The sequence below is a fragment of the Phodopus roborovskii genome, unplaced genomic scaffold (assembly GCF_943737965.1).
Source record: "Phodopus roborovskii unplaced genomic scaffold, PHOROB, whole genome shotgun sequence".
Taxonomy (NCBI): Eukaryota; Metazoa; Chordata; class Mammalia; order Rodentia; family Cricetidae; genus Phodopus; species Phodopus roborovskii.
Window position 1 is genome coordinate 33,157,832 of NW_026126525.1, and position 12,026 is coordinate 33,169,857.

The following is a 12,026-nucleotide window of genomic DNA, read 5'->3' on the forward strand; positions in this document are numbered from 1 at the left end:
CCAGCAGTTTTTATAACATCCTCCAAAAAATCTATCTGTGTAATTAATGTCATTTGCTTTGGGACTATTACATAACAAAAGAAATTGTTGCCTAAAAATATGTTATTTCCCTCTGTTTAAAGCTATATGCTTCCCTAAAGTTGAGGAATGCATGCAAATGCATTATACATCTAGAGAGTTCTAATAAACCATCCTAAACAAGAGAGAGACACTGCAATAAGCACTGAAACACATTTTCGTTCCTTTGAAATTCAGAAACATTTGGGGAACCAGACTTTGGCCATAGCAGTTGTTGAATAAATAAATATGTATTTAAGAAAACAACAAAAATAATCAGAACCAAAAATTAAACCAAAGGTAATTATAATATACAAACTTTATTTTTTTAATGCAAAAACATGACTTTCTTAAAAAAAAAAAAAAGCTTAGAAACCAAATTTTAGCCTTTGTTTAATGAAATGAACCTTTCCCCAGCAGAAGCTCCAGTTAGCCAGCACAGTTCTTACAGCGCTGAAGACCATTCTCATTGCAAGCTGTACACTTCAGGGCTTTGAAAGCATCTGTAAAGCAATTTCGAAACACTGACATCTTGCTTCCATGGCACACGGAGCATGGAAGGAAGCCAAAGCCTCCACAGGAAGGACACTCATGTGGATGCTGTACTCTCTGCATAGGGAAGCAAGAAACAGGAAAGAACAGAAAATGTGTTAATGTAAACAATTCAATCAGTATTGTGAGATGTTGTAAAACAACATTGTCATAATTGTGGCTATGCAGTTAACAGCATCTGCCATTAATATCCATGAGACCTAAGGAATGGACAACTGCAGGATTCTTTCACTGCCTTCCTTGATGGTCATCTACAGCACAGGCTTGGTTTTTAAAGTCTAGTAAATTTTAGGTAAAGTGTGTACGGAAATTCTTCTTGCAGGGTCCTGCTGCTTTAGACCCAAATAAACACACAGATGCTATATTCATTATAAAATCATTGGCTGATGACTAGGGCTTCTTATTGGCTAGCTCTGTCTTGGTTATTAACCCATTTCTATTAATCTAAGTATTTACAATAGTTTTATCTTACTGGAAAAGAGTCCAGACCCCTTACTCCTGTGTGGTCTACATGGCTTCTGTCCTAGGCAGTCTCTCTCTCTCTCTCTCTACCTACCTTTCCCAGAATTCTCCTCATCACCTAGCCCTGCCTATCTTCCTGTTTGGCTGTCAACCAATTAGTGTTCTATTCATCAACCAATAAGAGAAGCATATATATATATATATATATATATATGTATGTATGTATGTATATATATATATATATATATATATATATATATATATATAGAAGAACATCCCCCATCAGTGGCACATACTTTCAAGAGTTTCAGCATATGAAAACATTTTTTGGCCAACCAATATAACAAGAGATAATTAGAAAATACTTGTAGCTTTCCCTTTTGAATCTCTTAACACATTTCTGTCTTCTAGAATAATATATCCAATAAAGAATTTGAAAAAATCAAAAAACTATGAGCTAAAGTTTGAAGGAGCCACTATCAATCACTTCCCTGCCAATTTGAATAATTCTTTAATCTTTACAAAGTAATTTCAAGTATATCATTATATGCTAGTTCCTCTACCCTCCCCCTCCACATATAGACATTATCTTCAGGAAAGACACTATTTAAGCATCATTCTCTTCATTTGATACTTAAGAAAATAGACACAGATATCTTGAGACATGTATGCACATCATAAACCTTTCCTACTAGCTATCAGTCTTTCTACCTCAAGCAATGACAAAGGATCTCAAATATAGAAAAAAATACAACCTGTTTCTGTATGGAAGATAGTATTTTATAAAACATTCACATTTATTTCAGTTTGCTTCTTTGTACATTTAAGCTTCTCAGAGTCTACAGTTGGAACTCACTATGCCAGGGGTGATTAGCCATGGCAGAAGGAAAACAAACAGAACTCATGCTGTTTGTGACTTACAATACAGGAATTGGCAGCAAGGTTTGAAAGCCTGACTTTGTGCAAGGTTAGAAAATATAGGTGCACACACACACACACACACACACACACACACACACACAAACCTGCAAAATGACAAACTCAGACAAACATATTTGACCCATACAGTTTTGCAATATAGAGTCAAAATTGTACATCAAAATCTCTAAAAACTTAATTGAAGAGGAACCTTAACTAACTGGATTTACTCTCCAATTCCCTACTATCTACAACTAAAAGAATTCAGGAAAAATAAGTAAATGTAATTTTATCCTTATAAGTAATTTCAGAATTGGGAAAGTAAATATTAGAATACAATTGACTTCAGATATACATCCTTAAATCTCTTTTCATGTATACATTTTCCCCAAGACCCACCCTTTTGTTTATCTGTTATAGTAAGACACAAAACCTAGGTAATATTTCATTTTTTTTTACAGCACAGAATTAACTTCTGTGGAAAGTAGGTGTTGCTGATCTTGAGGATAAAAATTTGAAACTGGAAATGCTATAAAGATTGAGGAGATCCAAAGATCTCCAACACAGACAGGTTCAATGCAAAAGGTAACTATATGATTTTTGTAATTGTTCTGTGCAAGAAATGATCCATATAAAGGAAGGAAAGTTGACCTAAAGTTTTCATAATGTTAAAATTCCTTTCTAAATATTTGGAGGGAGAGTACATACTTTAAAAGCTAAATATTAGAAAAAAAGATCTTGTCAATACATGCTTGACACCACTTTAATTGTGAAAGAAGGATGAATTCAAAAATATCAAGCTGGTCTTGTTAGTAAACACTTGTAAAACCAAAACTTCAGAAATAGAGGGAGGAAGATACAAAGTTTAAGGTTATCATTGGCTCCACAATGAGTTTGAGGCACACTTAGGGGATGGATAGATAGATAGATAGATAGATAGATAGATAGATAGATAGATAGATAGATAGATAGATACAGACAAGTAGCATCATTTCTATAAGAATTATATCAACTAGACAAAACAGATGTTAAGCCAGCCTATAGCTTAGAATAGAGAGCAACATGGTCAGGAGGAGTCTAGGACTCCACTCATTAATGCAAGATTGCAAATAGTTTTGGCTTCTAAGTAGAACATGATTGCCACATATTGAAAATAAAAAATAAAGAACATTCAGTTAAATTTGAATTTCAGATAGATCACAAATAATTTTTATACAAATACACATATTTCCTTGGAAATAAACTACAAACCAGTCAGCATTTACATGAAGTTAAAAATGTAAGTGGGAATCAAGCTTCTTTGGCAAACTAACAGGGCAGGTGCTGTCAGGCAACAGGAGGGATGTTTGGGAAACAGCTGTTTATCAACTGATGTAAATTATTTGGTAGTTTTAAAAAATGTACCTCAGCATTTCAATAATAAATATAAAAGAATATCAGGTGGATTTTATCTGAAACCACCTCCCACTGTGTTCTGGGACACTTGTGAATGATGAAATTTTAAAATAGCATATGGTTTTCCCAAAGAATGTATTTATGATGACAAAGAACAGCAAAGCTGAAATAAACTGTGAGCTCTAGTCAACCATCTAGTCTCATTTTCTCCTGTCACTTGCTCACCCTGAACATTGGGTTGTCAGTACATAGAACTCAAAATTGTAGTGCAACAAAATTAGAATTTATTTTACATTATATATCTGAAATAGAGCCTACAAAATTACTTTTGATGAATAAAAACATCAAATATTAAATCCACTAGAACCAAGAGTCTTCTCTTACTTCATAATTTATCTGAAAGTCACAACCAATAAATTTTCTAAGAGAAAATTAACATCATTACTTAAACCCACATTCTTATATTGACAGAGCTACTGGTATAACAAGGTCACCCTAAAATCTTCTCTTCAGAGTCCTTGAATTGTAAAATGAGATCTTTCTTTGATTACTCATTTATTGACAGGATTCAGTGAACTAATCCACACTGGGTATATAGAAGGCTGGCTGGCACACAGTGTGGGTAGACATTGTATGCCATTGTTCTATTAATAAATCACTACATTAAGTCATAGGCACCAGATGCTGTCTCCAGATAAATAGTGCATTAAATAGTTCATAGTCACATGACTCAACCACATTGCATTCTATTATGCTGGGTTATTTGATTTAAACGTATCAGTATTAACCTTCTACTTGCTTCTGTAAAGGGAAAATAAATATGTCTTTAATTAATCTGTTAATTTTGATGTTTATGGCACAGTAGTGAAACTTTGAGACCACTTCTATTCTCATTTTTAAAAATAGCTATTTCAACAATCAATGTGAGGCAAGACATGGCTTTTGTGTCATGTAAATCTGCTCCATTTGGTGCTCATGTGTAAAGACATAAGCAATCTTCATTAGTAAGTCCCAGCCACTCAGATTGCCAGAAAAGTGTTCACTTGGTCAGTATACATGGTAGCATTATTGAACTAGAAATGCAGAATTATTTTCTGATTTATTTCTTTTGTCCCCATATAAGTGCTAAGCTTATTCATCACCTTCATTTAGGATAACTGCTAAGCCTTGAAGTTGGACTATGAGGTTCCTGGGCAGTTGTATGACTGACATGTGGTATCCAATAATACAAATCAGAACTGTATAACCTGTGTAATATCTTACTATAAAATAATCAGTTGTCCATCTCCTAGGGTTCCATGAAAAATAGACCATGGTGTTAGAACAGCTTATTCCCTAAGCCTAATATAGTAGATAAATTTATCAACAAGTCTTGTGACTTGTCATGATAAACTCATATGTCTCACTTACCTATATGTCATTTGAATTGAGAGTAGCTTTGTGATTAGTATCATGGGGCTTCAGAGTCAGCCTGACCAGATTCAGAAATTAAACATTTTCTATAACATCTTGAGCAAGTGATTTAGTTCCTTAATGGTATCATGGGAATAATAATATAACCTATTTCAGTTATATATATACATATAAAAAACCAAGCCTGTTACTTGCTACATAATCAGGATTAAATGTTTCTAGCCTGTGAATATTTAACTCCTGCCAAAGCTAATCAGAGTACTAGATGTTCATATTTGAATATTGCATACTCATCCACTTTGAATGACCATCTATTGCTTCTTTAGGTCCTGTCTCTTTATCTGGGCTGACTCCCATTAAACCCTTGTTTACAAGAGGTCCAATCACATTGTAACTCCTTACAATTGCTGGAACAGTAAAAGCCAAGAGCACAGCATTCTTTTCAACTTTGTTATATAAAATAAAATAATAAAATAAAAAAAAGATATATATTACATATGACATAAAGTAGGACTGTTTAGAGGAAGAAGGAGAACAAGGGAAGAGTTGAACAGGATCAATGAAGAGTGACAGGGGACAGATATGAGCTAAATATGATAATATATATCATAGTGAAACAGTAATAGTATATATTAATTGAAATTTATTTTGAAAATTACAACCATTGTTATTAATGTGTGAGAACAAGACAGCATCTCAATCAATTCTGAGAACTAGGGAAAGGTCAACATATTAACAAACTGCAAAAGAATAATGTTTGTGTGTATGTGCATGCTTATATGGGTATAAGTGCAAATGTGGGCATAGAGGGATGTGTGCATATTAGTGTAGGTGTCTGTAGAGTACAGAAGATGGGTTTAGGTTCCCTTAGAGCTGGAGTTACAGGTGGTTATGAACTGTTCAATGAGGAATAGTCTTAATATTCACACCTTCATTGTACTGACTGTAACATCGAGATAAACATTAAAAAGAGAAAAATAATTTTCCAAAGCTCTGTAATCTTAAAGAGAAAGAGCATTTGCATTAATCTAGTTAATAGATGTTAAGTGGCAGACTAAAAGAAACATGGATATAAAGGGATCGATGTTCAGAGCATCTAAGTCAGTTATACATCTGCACAAAGAAAAGTATGGAGGCTCATTCATCCTATAAGACTTGAGTATAGAATTAAAATAATTGTCTTAGGGTTTCTATTACAGTGTAGAAATAACATAGCCAAAAAAGCAAGTTGGGAAGGAGATAGTTTATAGTTTACACTCTCATACTACTGTTCATCATCAAAGGAAGTTAGGACATGAGCTCTAGCAAGACAGGAACCTGGAGGCAAGATCTGATGTAGAGGCCATGGAGGAGTGCGGCTTACTGGCTTGTGTCACATGCCTTGCTCAGCCTGCTTTCTTATAGAACCACAGACCACCAGCCCAGGTGGGGCACCACCCACAATGGCATGGGTCCTTCTCCAGTGATTACTAATTAAGAAGACCCCTTATAGCTGGACTTTAAACAAGCATTTGCTCAACTGAAGCTCTTTCCTCTCTGATGACTCTAGCTTTGTCAAGTGACATAAAACCAGCCAATATAATGTGAGCTACATAAGGCTATTTGTATTTAAATTTCCATTAAAAAATTAAATAAAATTTAAAAATCCATTTCCTTGGGGGATGTAAGCAAGAGAATCAGGATTTCAAGGTCATCCTCAACTATGTAGTAAGTTGGAAGCCAACCTGGAATAAATAAGACCCTCATCTTAAAAAAGAAAAAAAATCAGTTCCTCACTCACACAGCCTCATGTTACATGTTCAATAGCCACCAGCAACCCAGTGGCTACTATCTTGGACAGTTCAGGCAGAAAGTGTTTCCATCATGGAAGCAAGAGCTACTAGAAAGGGCTATCTTGGAGAAGACTGCAGCTGTTAAACTAAATGCCTTCAATATTCACATAGCAATATAAAATCAATTTGTAATATTATTTGCATAACATTAAATCATGCTCAGAAAATCATACAGTAAATAATATACCTATGCAAGTTAAATAAAATACATATTAACCTAAATTAACAGCTTTATGGAATTGAAGCTGTCTATAGGAACAAAAAAGAAAAAAAATCTACCCATGTAAATATTTTTAGCTGAATGGAATTTTAGACAGGCAAGTGCACACTCATCCGATGCCTTCCAAAGAGGGAAGGTACATGTCCAAAGTCACATAGCTATCAGTAGAGATGGATTGCTAGTAAAATTCTCAAATTTTCAAACCATAACATTGTGTATGCTAAGGAAATGTAAAAAAAATCAGAACTTTTATGAGTTATTGCTCTATGAAGGCAAATCTTCAAGCAGACACTGCTGTCTCCCAAAGAAATGTTTTTGGAAATCATAGCTACTAAAAAAAATTGCCAAATGAATGAGCCCAGCTTGTTTTCCTCCTGAGGAAGACTAAATATCAATAAAAATGACTGTTAAAACCAAGGACTGTAGAGCTCTTAGTTTTGACTGATGTAGAAAGTATGGGAGAGAATAAAAAATAACTTTAGAACAAGAAGGGTCAGTAAAAGCATGTGAATTCTGGCCTGCCTTCTTCACCTGGGCAAACTCTGGATAATTATGAATGTATAATTTTCACTCTTAAAAGCATTTCCATCTGGATGACAAAGCATATGGTCTCCTTATGTGCAGGAAGAAATGGGCTGATACAATCATTTACAGGAGAAATGCTAAAGGTTTTCCAGTTATATATTATTTTAATGCTCTCTATTCAAATAATTGTATCTCTCATGCTACAATTGTAAAGGATAGGAACAAAAATAAAAACATGTGTCTCATGGAAATAGCTTTTCTGTTACCTTTGTAAATGATGAAGTACATGGGAATAAGTGTGCTTTAAGACAATTGTCTAGTTTAATACTTCCTTAACACCTCTGTTATAGAGATTTAGTCTCAGATAAATCCAACTAAAAAGTTCAGTTTAGGATGAGGTTGTTAGAAGCAGATATTCAAATCACCCTAATTGGAACAAATGCAATGGCAGGTGGTACCCAACAAAAACTGTCACACATACACAATTACATATTTGTACGAACATGGGATTAAAAATTCAACTATGAAACCAATTACAATTAGAAAGTGCTTAACATTTTGATTACTAAAAATAAGTTGTTAAAAACACAATTACCTCAATTTTGGTTAAGAGGTCTTGCAGTTCTCCTGATTCATTCATTGACAAAATTTTCTCAGCACCCTATTAGCAAGAGGGGTAGGAAGAAAAGAAAATTGTGTTAGTATTTGAAAAGCCAAAGTCATAGCCAGGAAAGGTTAACTCACAAAATAATGAACACAACCTTCCCCCTCAGCTATGAATAAACTTAGCCAAAGGCCAACAAGTTTCACTGTCACGTACCCATTCCTATGTCAAGTACCAACTTGGGCACCGAGAAGCCTGCAAAAAGGGGCAAGTTCTGGGAAGTACTAGCTGTCACATCCGGTCCAGACAGGGATGCATAGAGCACACCCACGCAACTTAGAGTCAGGTCTTCCATCTAGCAAAGGGAGCTTTAAGCAAATCCACACCCTGCCTTATCTCTGCCTTCTCCAGGTCATCCTGGACAGGGCCCTCTTTGCAGTCACTAATGTAGCAATAACAGCTAAGAAAATTAACCTAGCACTATTGTCATAGAGCAAACATCATCATCACCTTTGACACAGTAGACTCTGCTACTAGCAGAAAATGACTCTTAGTAAAATTAAATATCAATCCCAACGTCTCCTGGAGATGGCAGAAAAGCAGTTGGAACACAGGCAGGGGAATTGCTCCAGAGCTGATGTTACTGTGAGAATAGGTGTTATGTAGACACTTTCCTACACATTCAACGTGTTTCTTTGAACTAACCCAGTTGTCTATCCTTTCTATATTCTTCTTAGCACTCCTCTATTCAACTTCTCAGAGGACAGAGGTGGAAGCAGGACAGTTTAGGCAATTATTACTAATGAATGGCTGAGTCCACATCTACCTCACTCACATTGACCCTGCACTACTTAGAGTAAGAGTGTAACCCACTTTTTCTTAATGAACAAACCCAGGGAGGAAGATCAACCATATTTTTATAGCCCTGCTTGTGGTAAGCACAGCAAATACTCATTTAAAGAAATAATAAGATCTCAATTACTCAAAGTATATTTTCTGTGAATACATTTAAAAGAACTATCCACTTGGACAATGGCTTATTAATGTTAAAAGAATAACGTGTTGGGAAATGCCAACATGAGCTGAAGATCTGTTGGTTAAGGCTGCAGGATGCCTTCTGGGATTAGTGGCCTTTGGTCATTTGATCACTTGTTCATGTGATGAAGAATGTATGACTTCTTTAAGGAAATGCAGGTTATTTCCCCATGCTGCCTAGGAACCTCTAGCCCTTGTTTCATTTTAGTTTAGTCTACCTTCTAACACATAGCAACATCAGAAATGTCAAGTCAATATATTAAAACCCACTACAGACAAATGCACAGGGAGACAGAAAATGCACAGAGCCTAGGAGGCAGATTATATTCATTTATTTCTTGATAGTTTCACCAGGCCAGACGCACAGGCAGATGTGACAGTTCACATAACCCGAGTGATGGAAGCCCATTGCCAAAACATTAAAGGTAGAAACTAAGAAAGAACTGGTAATATTTTAGTTTTGCAGCATTCCAGTTCTTTACCTGAGCTAACCAGGCTAAAATGGGAAAATCCTCTGGGGAATTTTGCACAAGAACGAAGGCAGCAAAGAGAATACACACCTCATTTTTCTCAAATGAAAGGAAATGCACGGCAATGACAACAAACAAAATGAATGCCTCATAAAAGCTACGGGCAACCAGGCTTCCCAGCTCTTCTCTAAGCAATGCATTTTGCCTCCATCAGTTATGTAGAATACATTATCATCTAAGAAAAGATCTAGTTCATTGCCCTTAAATGCATGGAATTTTCTTTTCATCAACCAAATAATTTCTGGAGCATAAATTCTGTTTCACAGAAGATGGCTAAGTTTTGCTCCTATCAAGGTCTGTGCAAAAAAGGCATAATCCCAATTGGCAAGATAATTAGATGTCTAGTGGACAGGTGGTGTATGAAATGCTCAAGATTTTGAAAAGGTCTCCCAGTTACAGGGAGCAGACAGCTGGATACCTTACCTGCCGCCCTGCATCTTTAGCTGCTGCCCATAAGTCTCCACCCTTCCTCCTCAACCAGTGCTCAGATCTGTACCCAGAAGCCAGTTTCAAGAGTCTGATAACCAAAATCTCCGGTTCCCTACTGGGCCCTGCATCTCTGTCTTGAACTCTTTTAAAAAGCAGGATCTTGGAGTAGGGGTGGACAAGAGCATTCTAGGATCTCTGTGTCTGATCCAAAGAGCAGCCGCCAAAATGAAGGTTTCCTTACTTGCTGAGGTTCGGATCATTTATCACAGAGGATGTCTGTTGTTCCATTCTTCACTGCATTTGAGTATTCCAAAACTCTCATCTACTCCTTTTTTTTTCAGTCAAATTAACCCAAGCTATTAATTGGCTTATCAAAGAGACCTTGACACTCTTGATAAATAACATTTTCTGGTTGGTATTTGGATAAAAATATCAGAATTTGTCACTTTTCATCTCCAACTACACCATTTAATTGTAAGCTACCAGAAATTAACCATATGGTCCAGTTTACCAAAACTTCCAGGATAATTTTATCAGTATTTGTCCTGTAATTTTCATTGATGTGGAGTCATTCTTCCTTAAAATAAATTTAATCCTGAAAAGGATGATAATAGGATAGTAGTAATATATAAGGTAAATTATAGGCACTTACTCATTGCTGCAAAATAATCATAATTGTCACAAACTTTAAAAGGAACTAAAGTTTGAAAAGAAGTAAGAGTATTCCCAGTAGAAGGCAGGGAGGGAGGGAAGGAGGAAGGGAGGGAGGAAGGAGGGAGGGGGAGAGGTAGGGAAGGAGGGAGAGTGAGTGAATTCAAGTGAGTGAATGGACTTTGCACTGCAAGGACCCCACAACCACAGTGAGCATGTCAGAAAAATTGAAGAGAACTAGTTTAGTTTTGTCTATTTCAGCACTGTGTTTTATTCAGTTATCCAGACTGCACTGTGTGTGCCAGGATAGGTCTGTCTCAGAAGTATTAATGTATATACACATGAATTCATTATGTAAGGCATAAATGCCTATATTGTTTGGGTTTTGTTCCTATTTACCTATTTATACCACTTCATCTTAAGAAGAGCACAACTTAAGGAACTCTTATACCACAGCATAATAAAAAAATATTGAATAAGATTTCAAGGAAAAGAAAATGTAGCAAAGAAAAAGAAAAGAGATTCCCAAATGACATCTATGGTTAAGGCTTACTTGATTCTCAATTACATCCTCAGAAGAAGCAAAATCTGTCTTAGCACGGGAGTCCAGACACCAACTCAGATAAGAGAAGAAACAGCTCACACAACAAATAATATTCTTGCTTTTTACTGACCATAAAAATTTTGCTTCCAATAAATGCTATTAGAGAAATTGCTCTTGAAACCAACCAGTAAAACTTCTAGCCTCCTGCTAGCTTTAAAGAGGACTCTTTTCTTAATTGACTCCCTGCCATGTATTTGTCTCCATTTTGTTGCATACTCCACACTGCTCATTAAATAGTCTTCTCATGATGAACATAAAGCCCACACACTCAGCATGGCCCCCAAATGGCAGCATTGCTGGATAACCAACTCTTCCAGAGTTGTCTCTTCCTACTGTTAGTTCCTGAATATTTCCCCTCCTGCCTTTCTTGAATTTGACACACAGCCAACCATACACTGCCTGAACTTTCTTCTGTCCTTCTCCTCACTCACCACTAGGAAAACTTCAATACATTATCCAAACACCATTAAAATGATGAGTCTAAATAAAGTACCCTTGAGTTAGTTTCTCGGGAAAACTGGCCATGCTCAGTCCATACTTGCCTAACTGCACAGCAAACTGTGATTACATCCTTAGATACACAATGATCTATGTTTCATCCACAGCTCATGAATATTTACTGTATTATTTACCTTCAAAACTGTACAGTAAGTACAGCAGGTATTTCTAATAATCAGTGTTATCTCAACAAAGGTAAGCAAACCAGGAATGTATCACATTGTGTATTTGTGCAGCTCAAGAGATCATGCTAATGTGGCTTCATGAAAAAACATCCCATGAACAGAAAAGCAAGCAGATG

General features: G+C 35.9%; 1 protein-coding gene across 1 annotated transcript in view; it reads right to left on the bottom strand.

Annotated features, from left to right (window-relative positions):
* Window positions 1-486: 486 nt before the first annotated feature.
* Window positions 487-12,026, bottom strand: part of Grxcr1 (glutaredoxin and cysteine rich domain containing 1) — a 120,836-nt gene continuing 109,296 nt past the window's right edge. The window contains exons 3-4 of the mRNA XM_051198449.1: window positions 7,970-8,035; window positions 487-666 (exon numbers count right to left, since the gene is read on the bottom strand). Of these exons, the coding sequence (XP_051054406.1) occupies window positions 487-666; window positions 7,970-8,035 (246 nt within the window). The remainder of the gene's footprint in view (window positions 667-7,969; window positions 8,036-12,026) is intronic.